General features: G+C 44.1%; 6 protein-coding genes across 8 annotated transcripts; 1 reads left to right on the top strand and 5 right to left on the bottom strand.

Annotated features, from left to right (window-relative positions):
* The first annotated feature begins 32 nt into the window (after positions 1-32).
* LOC128254209 (nucleolar GTP-binding protein 2) lies at positions 33-4,103 on the top strand. The gene is made up of 3 exons (XM_052983102.1): positions 33-358; positions 2,134-2,812; positions 2,872-4,103. The coding sequence occupies exons 1-3, from the start codon at positions 149-151 to the stop codon at positions 4,014-4,016; spliced, it is 2,034 nt and encodes a 677-aa protein (XP_052839062.1). The 5' UTR covers positions 33-148; the 3' UTR covers positions 4,017-4,103.
* LOC128254213 (E3 ubiquitin-protein ligase RFWD3-like) lies at positions 657-1,867 on the bottom strand. The gene has a single exon (XM_052983106.1). It carries the CDS (start codon positions 1,417-1,419, stop codon positions 1,021-1,023), a length of 399 nt encoding a protein of 132 aa, XP_052839066.1. The 5' UTR covers positions 1,420-1,867; the 3' UTR covers positions 657-1,020.
* On the bottom strand, positions 4,021-4,990 carry LOC128254211 (PSME3-interacting protein). The gene is made up of 3 exons (XM_052983104.1): positions 4,774-4,990; positions 4,552-4,712; positions 4,021-4,499 (listed from the first exon to the last, which is right to left on the bottom strand). The coding sequence occupies exons 1-3, from the start codon at positions 4,967-4,969 to the stop codon at positions 4,101-4,103; spliced, it is 756 nt and encodes a 251-aa protein (XP_052839064.1). The 5' UTR covers positions 4,970-4,990; the 3' UTR covers positions 4,021-4,100.
* Positions 4,991-5,074: 84 nt separating this feature from the next.
* LOC128254214 (uncharacterized) lies at positions 5,075-5,517 on the bottom strand. The gene has a single exon (XM_052983107.1). The coding sequence runs from the start codon at positions 5,492-5,494 to the stop codon at positions 5,132-5,134; it is 363 nt and encodes a 120-aa protein (XP_052839067.1). The 5' UTR covers positions 5,495-5,517; the 3' UTR covers positions 5,075-5,131.
* Positions 5,518-5,541: 24 nt separating this feature from the next.
* LOC128254218 (guanine nucleotide-binding protein subunit gamma-1) lies at positions 5,542-6,334 on the bottom strand. The gene has a single exon (XM_052983110.1). It carries the CDS (start codon positions 6,117-6,119, stop codon positions 5,919-5,921), a length of 201 nt encoding a protein of 66 aa, XP_052839070.1. The 5' UTR covers positions 6,120-6,334; the 3' UTR covers positions 5,542-5,918.
* Positions 6,335-6,755: 421 nt separating this feature from the next.
* Positions 6,756-13,863, bottom strand: LOC128253705 (kinesin-like protein KIF12). Of its 3 annotated transcripts, XM_052982314.1 has the most exons (8): positions 13,369-13,863; positions 9,604-9,778; positions 9,323-9,550; positions 9,118-9,258; positions 8,627-8,768; positions 7,726-8,566; positions 6,932-7,252; positions 6,756-6,877 (listed from the first exon to the last, which is right to left on the bottom strand). In XM_052982314.1, the coding sequence occupies exons 1-8, from the start codon at positions 13,683-13,685 to the stop codon at positions 6,865-6,867; spliced, it is 2,178 nt and encodes a 725-aa protein (XP_052838274.1). In that variant the 5' UTR covers positions 13,686-13,863; the 3' UTR covers positions 6,756-6,864. The 3 variants fall into 3 exon arrangements, with proteins under 3 accessions (XP_052838274.1, XP_052838276.1, XP_052838275.1); XM_052982316.1 differs by lacking the exon at positions 13,369-13,863 and having other exon boundaries at positions 9,323-9,544; positions 9,600-9,636; XM_052982315.1 differs by lacking the exons at positions 6,756-6,877; positions 6,932-7,252 and adding an exon at positions 7,482-7,605.
* Positions 13,864-14,614: the final 751 nt, after the last annotated feature.

Here is a 14,614-nt window from a genome sequence, read left to right on the forward strand (position 1 = left end):
AGTGTTGCAAGTCGCCTACGAACAGTGCTGACTAACGCTCAATCCCTTTGTTTTTTTTATTTCAACCAAACACGTGTGTTTTGGTTTGAGTGTGCCGAAAAAATATATTTTAATTTATTTACGAGGCACTGGGCGGATTTGAGACACCATGCCGAAGGTACGCAGCACCCCGGGGAAGCCCCGGACGCAGGGATTCAACCACTCCAACCACTCGATGAATCCGGAGCGCCCCAAAAGTGGCCTTAAGGGAGTCGCCCACCCCCGCACCAAGGGAACAATCAAACGGCTCCAGATGTACCGTAACTTTAAAGCCAAGCGCGATCGCACTGGAAAGATCCTCACACCCGCCCCCTTCCAGGTGAGTTTCATTCACATGTGGAGTCAACTAGCATCTCTTTATGACTGGAGAACTTGTATCCATAACATCTTTTCACCTTTGTATAATGAACCATAGAAATCAGACTAATACTGATAAGATAGTAATCAGATTAATAATCAGTTTAGTTTAACTGTCCATGATTTTTGAATTTCTAACAGAAGTTTTGTGTATTAACATCCCTAATAGTCGTATAAGGATAAACAATGACATAAAAAATATTAATACTTATAAGTTTCACAAAGGTATATGATAAGATAATGGGAATTCAAACAAACTCTTTAATGAAATTAAAATAATATTTTATTATAGAAAAAACATGTTTATACAAAGTTTGTTCTTGTATAAAATAACTTAAAGGATGTGGTTCCCAAAACTATAATTTATGGCTTTCTTCCTGATAACTCTGTTTTGAACATGTTTGTGTTGATACAAAGTTCTTTGTAAATATGTCTATGGGGTAAAATGAGATATTCCATTCCAAAGCTTCCTAACCATATAACAAATATCAAAAATGAATGCCAGATTCATTAGTTTTAAACATCCATATGGGCCCAGTTTGGTTTCGTTTGAGAAACTTCTTTTGAAGAGCATAAATAAAAAAAAACTTTATCGAGATTCGGTCCTCTTTGAAAACGTAGCCATCAAGATGGCAAAATGCTGCGTCCGTAGATCTTGCGGACATCGGCGGGATGGGCCCGCTTCATGCAGATGGGGCACTGACGCGACTGCCGGAGGGCTGTGCGGATGCACTTGTTCCCGAAGAGGTGGCCACAGCGCAACGACACAAGGCGGTGAGCACCTTCCGATTCCCAGGGCGACAGGCAGATGGAACAGGTGATGTCCTCGGACATCCCGTTCAGCTGCTGGTTGAGCCCGTTCAGCTCCTCGCTAAGGTCGTCGATGCTGTCCGTGCTCATTAAGTCCTTGACGGCCAGTTCGTCCAGCAGACCCTGGCGGTCCAGCTCCAGCTCGCGCACTATCAATTGCATGGATTGCTCCTGCTCCAGGTACTTCTCCTGAATGGTGGCGTAGTTGCTCATCTCCTGCTGCAGCTGCTGCAGGATGCCAACGCGCTCGCTGTTGAACTGCTCCAGCTGCGCATTGAGTAGTTCCAACTGGTGCACTCGTTGCTCCAAGCTCGCGTTGCTCCAAGCTCCTCTAACTGCTGGGTTCGTCCGGCCTTCTGCTGCAGAGTGGCAACCTTCTGCTTCTCTTGCTGCAGCTCACCCACCAGATCGTTCATCTTGCGGAAATTCTGCTTCATCTGCTGCGACAGAGAGGAGTCGGAACAAGAGGCTCCTGGCTTTGATGATCCCGGATTCATTTCGTTGAGAGCGACTCTGACTTTTGGGACAACAAAAAAATTGTGACTCCAAGATAAGAACTGTTTGCCTTCAAGTTTTACTCCCTCTGTCAACCACGTGTGAAGCTCAACTATGCAGTTTCTGTTTGCATTTCGATACGCAAAAGAACGAGATGGCAGTCCGATAATTGCGGTAATCGATTTATAGAATTACCGATCGATGTATAATTCGTTTAAAAGGATGTCATATCACCTTGCCGCATCCAAAAGCTCATCTTATGGTTTTCTTTAGAAAAGTCTTAAATATTACGGCTTGAATAATCATTTTGAAATATGTAAATGATGATAAGTACAGAAAAACTTAATTGGAAATAAGTAGTTTCTAAGTCCTCTCTTCAAATTATTTTTTTTTTTATTAACCTAGACTAATCTATAAATTATGTTACATTAGGGACGCCTACCGGCTGGAACGATGGCCCGAGTGGAGCCCACACCCAAGTGGTTCAGCAACTCGCGTGTCATCTCGCAAACGGCGCTGCAAAAGTTCCAGGACGAGATTGGCAAGGCTGTCAAAGATCCCTACCAGGTCATCATGAAGCCCTCCCAGCTGCCGGTGACGTTGCTCAACGAGGCGGCCAAGTACAAAAGGGTCCACCTGCTTGACACAGAAAGCTTCGACACCACCTTTGGACCCAAGAAGCAGCGCAAGCGGGTCAGCCTGAAAGTGCGCGATCTGGAGGATCTGAGCAAGGCGGCCGATGATCAGGCCGACAAGTACGATTCCGCAAAGGACTTGGATCTGATACGCGAGGACACGGGCGAGAAGAAGGCCGTGCGGGATTGGGTCTTCGGTGCGGGACAGAGCAAGCGCATCTGGAACGAGCTGCACAAGGTGGTAGATGCCTCCGATGTGCTGCTCCAGGTTCTGGATGCCCGCGATCCCATGGGCACGCGTTCCAAGTACATTGAGGAGTTTCTGCGCAAGGAGAAACCGCACAAGCATCTCTTCTTCATCCTGAACAAGGTGGACTTGGTGCCGGTGTGGGTTACCCAGCGTTGGGTGGCCATCCTCAGTGCCGAGTATCCCACCATTGCCTTCCATGCATCCCTCCAACATCCGTTTGGAAAAGGTGAGTTTTTCAAAATTTAGATATTGATTACAGGGTTGTAAATTTGCTTACTTTTATAGGTGCGCTCATCAACCTGTTCCGTCAGTTGGGCAAACTGCATCTGGACAAGAAGCAGATCAGCGTGGGCTTCATCGGTTATCCCAATGTGGGTAAATCCTCGGTCATTAACGCTCTGCGCTCTAAGAAGGTGTGCAAGGTGGCTCCCATTGCGGGCGAGACGAAGGTGTGGCAGTACATCACGCTGATGAAGCGCATCTTCCTGATCGATTGTCCTGGCGTGGTGTATCCCACCGCGGAGACGGACACCGAGAAGGTGTTGAAGGGTGTTGTCCGCGTAGAGCTGGTCACAAATCCCGAGGACTATGTGGAGTCTTTGCTGCAGCGAGTGCGCCCCGAATACATTTCGAAGAACTACAAAATCGAACACTGGAACACTTCAACCCACTTCCTGGAGCAGCTGGCCCAGAAGACGGGTAAACTGCTGAAGGGTGGCGAGCCGGACGTTACAGTGACCGCCCGCATGGTGCTCAACGACTGGCAGCGAGGCAAGCTGCCTTTCTACGTGCCCCCCGAGGGATTCGCCGTTCCCAAGTCCCAGGAAGGCAAGCAAGATGCGGAAGTAGTAGTTGCCGACGATCCCAACGAAGATTCCAAATCCGAGGCGCCCACCTTTGTCAGCGAGTCGGTGAAGAAGGCGCGCGAATTCAAGCAAATTCAGGACTTCCGAAAGATTCGTGTGGGTCTGGAGTACCAGCAAGAAGATGTGAAGGAGCTGGACCACATCGACCTGGAGCTGTTGGAGCAGCAGAAGGCCGAGCGGGCGGCCAAGAAGAAGGCGCGTCTTCACAACCTCGGCGAAGAAGAGGAGGAGTCGAGCGATGGAGCGGACGAGTTCTACTCGGAGGACGAGTACAACGAGGACTTGCAGCGCGTGGTTCACAAGAAGGCCAAGGCGAAGAAGACCCAGCAACTGGCCATCACGTCGTCCGGTAAATTCCGCGTGGCCAAAATACAGCCGGGAGATTCGGACGATGCCGCTGGCAGCTCCGACGACGATGGCCCAAGCACTTCGAAGGCTCCCCGGCTGACAGCCAAGCAGAAACGCTCTCTGGAGCGCAGCCAGAAACGCAAGAAGATCGGCAGCAACTTCTACGAGACGACGAATGTGAAGAACCGCAATCGGAACAAGAAGAAGGACGCGTAAAACGTTACGTTTACACTCTATAGGCTATATTCTCTTGCAAGGAAAGAAACTACATATTAAGAATCCAAATAAAAAGTGCTGATCCTATTCGGTGCACTGCTTCTTCTTGGGAATTTTACGGCCACACAAGTCGGTCCGGCTGCACAGGTCCACGGGCTCCTCATCATCCGTGCTGGCCTCCGAGTCACTGGATTCTGTGTAGGAACCAATGCCCGGCAACACGGCAATGCATTTAAGGGCTCCCTGATCGTATTTATTTGTGGTCAGCGTGGTGTTCGTTGTTGTCTTCTCCGATGGGTCTTTGGACTCCGCCTCTGTAGCGCTGGGCACTACCTCGTCGTCGGCTATCTTGGCCACTTTGCTGGTGGTGGGCAGTTCCCCGTTTTTCCGCTTGATGCCCTGGCCCAGCAGCGACTTTTGGCTGTTACGCCCGGCCGAGGCTCCAGCGGATTTGGCCGTGGTTTTAAGCTCTGCCTGGAGTTTCTGTGGGTGGAAATGTTGAATCCCATAGCTAGTCGGGGTTTGCCTATCCTACCTTATCCACACTCTCCTCCTGCAGCTTCTCCACGCGATTACGAAAATCCTTCAGCTCCAGCTCCTCATCGCGCATCTGCTGCCGCTCCGCATTCATCTTGTGCGCATCGACCAGCTCCAGGAACTGCACCTCATCATCGTCCAGGCCTCGAATAAGGTTTTCTGCACATAAACATTTGTTTATAGGGCCGTGCATATGGCATTGTCAGTAGTAAGGACCTACTTAACTTGTGGGCCTCCTCGTACTCCATGTCCTTTTTGTCTTTATTCTGTTTAAGGCGTTCGTACAAGGAACGTGCGTCGTAGGGCTCCTCCGGCCTCTCCAGTGGATCCTCCGGCTGACGCACACGCTCCCATTCCTCCTGACGTCTTTGCCGCTGCTCGGCGGCCTCAGCTTCAGTCACAAATCCTGAACTCATGCTTTATATCCGTAAAATTGCTCTTTTGTACACACCACAAATGTTGCCAGTGTTGGTGAAGTTCAAACTAACAGCTGTACTTTGTATGCAAAGTGTTGCAAATGGCTTCTGTAAATTTAAATGAAAGGCGGTAGTTTGTTCGTTATATATAGTGCCATTTTTTCATATAAAATGTGATAAAATAAGAGAATTTCTCTCCGATTTGGAATCCTTGGAAGCCCTTTTAATGCGGCATCGCCTCACTCCTCCAACTGGAAGCCTTGGACGTGTACGCGTCCTATTCCTTGAGCAATTGATCCGAGCTATTTCAATAAAAACAGACTTCTGTGCCGGCGTCATTTCTCGCCATTTTCTGCCTGCTATTTTAGCCACGTCAAACTGCTTTAGTTGGTGAATGCCGCGCCTTTGAAGATTACTCCGGAATTGATCAAGGAAACAAAGAAGGGGTTTGACGGACAGGACCTTGGTCATTCGCATCGCCCATCCAAAAGTGGAACTGCTTACCAGGAAGTTTTCAGCCGACATTATACATATACTCTGGAATTTTGAATGCTCTTATCAAACAAACTCCATTTACGTGAAAATCTCTGGTTACATAGCTTTATTTCAGAAATATCCCAATAGGAAACATCTATACAGAGAGAGGGTGCTTGCTAAATTCTCCAATAAAGAGCTACAGGACTAGCAAAATACACGATATTTTTATACACACATATGGAGGCGTTTACAAGTTTTGTTTACAAGTTCATAAATTCTCGAGGCTCGCCCGATTCCATTGTATACTATATATATAGTCAGTTTATAGACATAATTGAGGTCAGCACACTTACAACGAATACAGCGAATAGGTTACACGACATATACGGCTGGGCTTAGATGCTCCGCCGTAGTTTTGAGTATACTTTATAGGATAATACTGTTAGGAACGGATACGGACTCTTTGCCAGATCTACAGGATGCTGCACGAGCTCTTCTCACGGAACGGATTCACCTTCTGGGTAAAGCCGCTCAGCAGGCAGTCCTCTTCCTCGTGCTCCAGCATGTACTTCATCATCAGGGAGCAGGCCTCCGAGACGGGCATCCGCTCCATCTCCACTTCCCGGCGAAGCTGCAGGTTGATGGAGCGCTGCTGTTGCAGGTTCGCAGCCATTATGTCCAGGACGGCTGTCTCCGCGAGACCTATGGTGGATGCTGGGATGCTAATTCTGCCGCCTGGATACTGGGCAATGAGCTGCAATTTCCTTCACTTGATTTTCTTAACCCCCTTCGTTTTGTACTTTTACAGTCGGCAAATATGCGCTTCACCTGTCGCTGATTTTTTCTGGTGGGGGAGCTGAAAAATCAATATTTACAAAAGTGTGACCGCGTTGGGTACGACGCTTTGATTTTTCAGTTTTTCAACGCCTTCGGCAAAAGCTTTAAAACTGTTGCGGGTGTGGAGAAAAGTTCAATCTTTCTTTGGATCTTAAAAGCTTGGTTCTTGAATTTCTAAATAACTTATTTCCGTCTTGGTCCAAGAAATAAAAGAGAATTTAAATTAAATAATAAAAATTAAAATCTACTTTTAATACAAATTTTATTCATTTCTAAATACCCATAAAACAATTTTTTGGTTACTCTGGAACATTACCATATTAAATAATAAATAATAATACATTTTTAAATTTATTTTCCTATTTCCAAATAACCAAAAACCGCAATGAATTTAATTCAAAGCAATGATGTCCTTAGATTAACAATTTGTTTATTAGGTTTCCAGTCCTTTAATTTAAATGCCTTTAAATTAGTTTCAATTTTATTTAATACGTTTTATTTTATTTGCGTTGGACACCTTTAATTTCATTCATTGCAAAAATATATATCTCATTCTCTGAGTTTAGATGTTTCCATTAAAATTATGTTAGCATGCTGAAAATAAAATAGTTAGATTAAGCATTCTTTGGCCTAATTTTTTTTACTTACTCAGGCATAAAGTCAGTAGATAGCTTAGCTGACTTTTCCAAATTAATGTTCAACTCCTTGGCCAAATCTGAGTCCGGTTTCCGGAAGGCGTTGGCCATAATCAGGATGTTCTTAGCTATGCGTTGCTGGTCAATTCGTTTTTGAGCCGTATCTGTCCTTCTATCAGCGTTCTCTGACATACGCTGTTCGATGGGTAAGTCCACTTCTGGAGGAGATTGGAGTGGCTCGGGATTGGTCCAGATCTCAGTGCCAGGTGTTTCTTTTCCAGTGGTCGGAGATATAGCCGGTCGCGCTGGTATCAGAGGTGAACGGACACAGACTCTGTAAAAATATTAAAATTCGACTTCCATTTTAGTCAGGGGAAACTATACCAATGTTATGTTACTGTATAAAGTAAAAAAAATTATATAGCAAATTTAAAGATAGATCGTTTTCTTGATTTGAGAAATTTAAAATACCTTTTCTAATTCATAGGAACAGAAACAAACTTTTATTACAAATCCTTACATGACTAGTCACACTCTAGGTTTGTTTTTGAAAAACATTTAAAAAAACACATTTCATAAAAACTTTTTAAAAAGTAGAAAACGTTTGATATTTGATTTTTTCACTCCTTTTTCGCCTGGTCCTTCTGGCTTGGCTCATTTTCCTCTTCGTTCCCGTTCGGATTCGACCTAGAACGAGTCAGAAATGGTAGAGAACAATGAGCCAAGCCTGAAGAAAGAACGACCTGACATATCTCAAAAATGTCGATAGTATTTAAATAGACGCAACCCTTAGTAAGCCCAACTTACTTATTCACATCCTCCAGCTTCTTCAGCAGGCGCTCATTTTCCCTGCACACAATCTCCTGATCCCTAAGGATGGTCTCTCGCACGGTGAAAAGATGATTGTTCTCCTGCCTCAGGGACTCGTTCTCCACCATATAGAGCTTGACGAGCTCGGCCAGCTCGGAACCATCTAGCTCTGGCAACCGTTGTAGGTCAACCTTAGGCACTGGCGCTCCACCTCCACTGCTGACACGATCCAGCTGAAGTTCGAGGAGATTATCTGCGGCTCCACCATTCGGCGGCGCTTGATGGTGAAGATTCAGGGCCGCCTTCAAGTGGTCGTTCTCCATTTGAAGTGCATGGATGTCACGCTTTAGACTGAGGATCAGTGCCTCTCTGGGATCCATCTTAATCACGGGCTTGGTGCGTATCCTCTTGGCCCGAGAGGCATATCGCAGGGTATTCAAGGTTTCCGCATGATTGTAGTGGGCAGGTGAAACGCAGGCTATCATCAAAGTTACCCCATTCCCCGCCAGACTGTCGGCCAGGAGCTTGGTGAGCTGGCTGTCCCGATACGGAATGTGGCCCGATCTCTTCTTGGAGTCGCTCAGTGAGGAGATGCAATAGCCCAATACCATTAAGCTCTTGTTAATGTTGTTCGCCTCCTCCAGCGTTTTTCCCTCGCTCATCGTCTTCTTGGTCAACTCACTGCCAGCCAGGTCAACAAAGTTGATTTTTCCGTGCTTGGAGAGGAATACTCCGCCGTCCGTCTGCTGATCGGACAGGATGTGGACCGTCAGGATTGTGTGGGATCGCGAAGAGTGATCGTTCATGGCATGGGAGCCAACGGCACGATTTCTCATACCTTCAAGATAAGTATCAAGGAATTTAGTTATCCAATTATATTACATACCCAGTTTCTTACCTTCTTCCAGAACAGCCAGTAGGTCATCCAATTCTTCGCAGTCCACCGTGAAGAGATTCTCCACAAAGAAGCCACCCGATTTCTTGGACCAGCGCACCGCCAGCGGTTTTCGTGCACTTCCCGGATTGAGCAAATCGATTACCTGCCGGCAAGATATAAAATTCAATTCAATTTACCAAACCAATAAGGAAATCGGAGGAGGGCTAAGAAAACAAATCATTGAAAATGCCACGCAAAATGCAGAAACATTTCACGCATCGTGACACTCCTCGAAAGGTGGGCGGACTACCCGTCCGAATAGCTTCCTATTTTCTGTGGGTGGAGCGTGCTGACATCCATTAAATGGAGGTCAATGCAATGCATGGTTGCGGTGTGTGGAGCAATCGGTACTATGGCAAATGCAATTTGGATTTCAATTGAATATGCAGAGGTCAAGTCATGGGCACTTGGCATTAAAGTTAATTGTGAGCCCCATGTGGGACGCCACTTACCCGCTCATTGTAGATTTCCATGAAGGAAGCTTTTAGCACGTAGTTGACGTCCTTGCGATTCTTAATCAATTGGAAGAGATACAAAAACGAACGGAAGATGAGACCGTGACGCGGATCCTTGGGATTCGGCTTGCCTACGAACTATTAAAAAAAATAAAACGATAAGGATACACGATTTGTGAAAGTTAATTAGACTCCGACTCACCAAATCGGGGGGACCAGTGAGTGTGTGTGTTTTGCCGGAGCCCGTTTGGCCATAACAAAACGCCGTGCAGCTGAATCCCTCGATGCCCATTTCGATAATTCGCTTAATGCCAGAGTAGTCCAGGATGTCCTCCTGCGTGGCTCCTGGCTCGAAGACCACGTTGTAGGTGAAGACGCGGACGCTATCCCTATTGTGCGACCTTTTCTGGCCCACATCGTTGCCCTCGAGCTAGAAACGTTCTGTTATTAGTTATTGAACAAATTATAAGGAATAATACTTACTATAACTTGTCCATTCCCGGGGAACTGCAGCGTGGATCCGTGACGATCCCGTTTCTCTTTGTCATTTAGCGGACGCACTCTCACCACCACATTAATGTTGTCCTCGGGCGTGGAGCACTCCTCGCTGCCCGTGGACTTGGAGGCAACTATTTCCAGGGTGTCAGCACTACCAATCCTGGGGAGATATACATAGTTTGGTTAGAGGAAGTTGCATTCCCCATCCTAAATGTATGTTCTAATTTTCTGAACGTTCAATTGATACTGAAATCTTTTATCAGTATAAAAATATATACCAGGACTTAAGTTTTGTACTTCAATAGGAAGTAAATGTTTAACAATATTATTAAATGATTTCTAATTAAATAATAGGTTTAAGAACTAAGATTAATAATTCAGTATTTTCAAATACGAAAAAATATCCCTATAGGTAGAAATGTACTCCAAAGGAGAGTAACTTGCAAGGAGTTGACTTCAAGGATATTAGCTCCTGAAATATAAACCCTAACTATAATACTGTAAACGAAATATCGCAAAAATTGCAAATAATCAAACAATATATTGATTTCTGGGATATAGTTCATAAACTTGAAAGTCTAATGACGCTACAGTACCTACAATCGCAATTAATCAATCAAAGTGGAAACAAAGCGTACATTTTTTATGGACTCGGGTTGTTGCTGCCCATGCGAATTTACAGAATTTCTGGAGTTGCCTTGAACTTGGTGGAGTTCTGACGTAGACCGGCCTATAAATAGCCAAGGTTAAGGGTGACTCGCTACTTTCGGGGCTTTTCTGTTTCATTTGACCACCTTTTTCACACTAATTCGCTATTAGTTTAGTTGAGTTTGAGTCAGAGGTCACATTTCAATTGGATTAACAAATTAGTTTCAAAGGAACTTTATCGCTGGCATATGGAAATATGTAAATACAAAGCGGTAAATTATTGATTAGGATTTGCGCAAGTTTTTGTTTTAGTTAGTCGTCAACCCGGCAATTATTCAGCTAATTTAATGGTACCCCCTTAAATCCAAACAAAGTTTCCAATACAAACAGTTTATTGAAATACAAATAGCCCGGAGAACGTGGCGTATGTGCAATGTGTCATCTTGGCGTGATTGTGTGTGGCACACACCGATGACATTTAACATTTTCACGTAAATGACTTGTTAAACATTTATGCTCTAATGTCCATATACTTGAGTCCACTTTTATTAATCGGACAAGAAGTGGGCCTGCTGTGTGCTCTTGGTAAATATTTCAGGAGGGGCCAATAGAAAGAAACTAACACGAACCCCCAGGAGCGCCGACTTGAGAAGCTACCGCTGAGGAAAGTTCAATCAACTTTTGGTCTACCACCAGTCGGTCCTAAATAAATAATCAGCCAATAAGAAACCGTATAAAGGTTTAGCTAAAAGCGAAAGTTTTGATTTTGATTTCGAAAGATCCTCGAAATCCTAGATGGATTTTAACAATTTCTTTTGCTATTTCATGGTCTAAGCTCAAATTGGCAAAAATATTTTATAATAACATAATGTTTTATTCATTGAGAGTATGTAGATTGACTTTTAAATAATATAAATTAAAGCCACTCAATGATTTATCATCTTATAAATTAAGAAAATCTGCTCCCTTTCGTTTTTTATATACCATCATTATTTGTTGTCATTAACAAATTTGTAATCCTGAGTAAATAAAAAAAGCCTACTTGTTAGTATTGTTTATCTTTGCTCTGAACAAATATAAATAATTGCCTTGCGCCGATTTCACAGGAACGAGAAACCTCAGGTTAAACCCAATGAGGAGTAAAAAAATGGGTTTTTCTGTGTTTGCAAGTCAAATAAAATGTAGTACCGAGAGAGGGGTTGGAACTCTCACTTTTATTTTGCAGCAATGGAATCCTATTTAGAATCGGGGCGAATTGGAGTCGCCAGTGGGAGACATTTATTAGCCATGCAAAGTTTAGGCAACGAAATGTCAGACTTGATTATCTGCGGGGGCGTAATTATGACCTAACTCGTGTTGTGCATGCCAGAAAATCTATACGAATGTGAGCAGTATGAAGTTGGTATGGATTTTTAAACTGCAAACTTACGGCTACGCACGCGAATTCCCTTTCTGAGTGTTGCCCTGAAAAAATGTGCATTTAGCTATTCTCTGGCTTTATCTACTTGATATACGGATATATATGTATATGTATATATATTTATATTAATGACTGTTTTCAAAGTGTGTCGTCCATCATATGGCTATCAACGCATTAATTAATCAGAAAGCCAGACCCATGCGTGCTCCAAAATAATTATAACGCCCATAATGGCATTAGTCTGGTGGGATTAATCACAACGTATCCATAAAATAAATTCAGGTTCCATATATCCAGGCAATTTAATAAATTACCGAGTGACATAGGTGTCAATTGTGGCCTTGTTCATTATAATTAATCTCTCTAAACCAATATTTGCTTGTATGGAACATTCAAACTAATTAAAAGTATGAAAATCTGCCTAGACAATACAGATGAAGCATATATTAGTTTTTTCTATTTTTTTTTCTTTAACTTTAATCCCTGTTTAAATTAATAATAATAAAGGAATATCGCCTGGATGATTGAGATGAACCCTGTAATTAAAAGTATGCAAAACTGCCTAGACAATACAGATGAAGCATATATTAGTTTTTTCTATTTTTTTTTTCTTTAACTTTAATCCCTGTTTAAATTAATAATAATAAAAGAATATCGCCTGGATGATTGAGATGAACCCTGTATTAGTTCAAACTTTCACTTCACCCACCAATCACTTTTTTTCTCTTAATAATTAATGATCTTACCGAAACCACCAACCAACACTAAACCCACTGGCTGAAGAACCAGGGAACTAGGGTCCTTAACCTTAACTCCATTGTGCCTGCTACACCTGAACCCACATCGAAAATAAAAAAGCTAACATAAATATGTCACTTTCGCTCTCAACTGCGGTCAAACGCAGACAGCTATAGACTTCAATATGCTTTAATTGCAAAATCGATTTGTGTCGTGCTCGTTCAAACCAGAACTCAACCCCCAGATCTCAGCCGATTCTTTTGTCGGTTTCCATCCCACAAAAAGTGTTTAAGTCCGGCTAACTGCTCGTCCGCTTGTCTGACCGCTTGATTGCCTGTCCGTGTGTCCGACTGTCTGTCCGTTAGTCGCCCTCCCGACTCCTGGATTATTGTGCGTGGTCATTATGGTTTGGCTTGTGGCTTATCGTCCTTTACTTCGCCTCGAGGGTTTTTAATGGATCGCCTATTAGGGGTGAGCTGCTTCTGGCCTTTCGTGTTTATCATTACCCCTTCTCTGTTCCCATTTCCCTGCCATACGTTTCCTTGTGATGCAAATTAATACATTTCCTACGTACCCTCATATAGACACTGTTAATAAGTAATAGCCTATATTACGACTTTCCCAAGGTTTTATAAAGGAAGCATTTTTAATATTACATTGTCTATTAAAATTCCAAAAATATAAGTACAGTTGACTATATATAATTAGATTTTTCTGGGAGAGAATATTCGCTTGATCTATCCACCCCAATTGCATCATTTTTTTATGGATTTTGAAATATATTCAATAAAAATGCGAAACGAATTCGTAGAAAACTGTAGTGACTTCATTTTCCTATTCCTATTTCTTGAATACTGTAGTTTATTAGTGGGTCTTTACTGTCCGCAAGTTATCACCTATTGATTACGGTGGGAATCATCGCAATCCTTATCCCTTACACTTACTCATTCTCGCGTGAACGCAGGAAATACGGCGTATTGCGGGAGCTACCTCCTCCTACTCCGCCACCACTGCTCCCAGTTCCCTTTTGCGGACTCAGACGACGCATGCCGTTGGTCAGGCTGCGGGATCGAGGAACACTGCTGCTGCTCCCGGAGCTCTGTCGCTGATTCTGGCCGGTGAACGTGCACGAGGGCGTCTTCCGGCCCCGGGAACCGGCTACGGGCGCCCGACCACGTCGACTGCCCGACGTTCCGGCGCTATCCGCACTACTGCCGCCACTACTGTTCAGATGCGGCACACTCGAGGCCCGACGAACCATGGCCACCTATGTAGATGCCTGGGGCTGGACAGGAGCAGGAAAAGGGGTCGATTGTTTGCTCAGCACTTGGTTGTCCCGTGGACATGGCACTCCGGACACGCAGGTCGGCCGTCAATATTCAAAATTCCGCTTTTCGTCTTTCGTCGTTTGTCCGCGTTTCCGGTTAACCGCTCGCAGCGAAAACTCAACACGAACTGACTGGACAAGTTCACCAGAGCAGCCTTTTTATTCGAGCCATCAGATTTATGGTAATTTCAGCGCACGCACACTAGTGACCATTGACCAGTGGACATGGTGGGGCAGTACCAACCACCCAACCACCCAGGGAACACCCCCGGCACCACCTGTAATTGAACTTCGCTGTGGTTGTTGCTTCCACTCGCCAAAGGCACTCGCTGTTGAGACTCCTTCCCATAATAGCAATTAAATCTACGTGCTGTTTGGTAAACAAACCGAAACTGCCCCTGCAAGTGGGTGGGTTTTTTGGGTGGCTAGATGGATGACCCCACTGCTGACCCTGGCGCCTTTCGTGCCCATTCATGGTGCGCAACTACAACAACATTAGGCGCCTTGTCGTGGCTTATTTGCATTTACTTTGGCATAATCAGAGCCGGGAAACGTGGAATTCTTTTCTAACATATTAAAGCAGGAAAACCAACGGGTGGGTTAACAGCTATTGGATACATTAGAGGAATTCCCTGAAGGCGAAATGCTTGAGTAAGAGTTATGGTTTCAGATTCTCAAGAATATTCAATACCATATATTATAAGCTACCGAAGTAAATTAGTTGTTCACTATCTAAAGTGTTTTAGCTAAATGCAGCATTTTAATTTATCTGATTATATAAATTGTTAATTTGTGTTATAAACCATTTCAAATCCTATTAGTTTAATAGAAAATGCTGCTTTACTTGATCCTATCCTATTCAA

The sequence above is a fragment of the Drosophila gunungcola genome, assembly GCF_025200985.1.
Source record: "Drosophila gunungcola strain Sukarami chromosome 2R unlocalized genomic scaffold, Dgunungcola_SK_2 000004F, whole genome shotgun sequence".
Taxonomy (NCBI): domain Eukaryota; kingdom Metazoa; phylum Arthropoda; class Insecta; order Diptera; family Drosophilidae; genus Drosophila; species Drosophila gunungcola.

Coding starts and splice junctions, on each gene's coding strand:
- LOC128254209 (XM_052983102.1), top strand. CDS start 149: ATGCCGAAGGTACGCAGCACCCCGGGGAAGCCCCGGACGCAGGGATTC. Junction 359..2,133: donor TCACACCCGCCCCCTTCCAG/GTGAGTTTCATT, acceptor ATGTTACATTAG/GGACGCCTACCGGCTGGAAC. Junction 2,813..2,871: donor CCAACATCCGTTTGGAAAAG/GTGAGTTTTTCA, acceptor TTACTTTTATAG/GTGCGCTCATCAACCTGTTC.
- LOC128254213 (XM_052983106.1), bottom strand. CDS start 1,419: ATGAGCAACTACGCCACCATTCAGGAGAAGTACCTGGAGCAGGAGCAA.
- LOC128254211 (XM_052983104.1), bottom strand. CDS start 4,969: ATGAGTTCAGGATTTGTGACTGAAGCTGAGGCCGCCGAGCAGCGGCAA. Junction 4,713..4,773: donor CGAGGAGGCCCACAAGTTAA/GTAGGTCCTTAC, acceptor GTTTATGTGCAG/AAAACCTTATTCGAGGCCTG. Junction 4,500..4,551: donor AGGAGGAGAGTGTGGATAAG/GTAGGATAGGCA, acceptor TTCCACCCACAG/AAACTCCAGGCAGAGCTTAA.
- LOC128254214 (XM_052983107.1), bottom strand. CDS start 5,494: ATGTCGGCTGAAAACTTCCTGGTAAGCAGTTCCACTTTTGGATGGGCG.
- LOC128254218 (XM_052983110.1), bottom strand. CDS start 6,119: ATGGCTGCGAACCTGCAACAGCAGCGCTCCATCAACCTGCAGCTTCGC.
- LOC128253705 (XM_052982314.1), bottom strand. CDS start 13,685: ATGGTTCGTCGGGCCTCGAGTGTGCCGCATCTGAACAGTAGTGGCGGC. Junction 9,551..9,603: donor CCGGGAATGGACAAGTTATA/GTAAGTATTATT, acceptor GAACGTTTCTAG/CTCGAGGGCAACGATGTGGG. Junction 7,253..7,725: donor AAGCTGGAGGATGTGAATAA/GTAAGTTGGGCT, acceptor ATATTTTTACAG/AGTCTGTGTCCGTTCACCTC.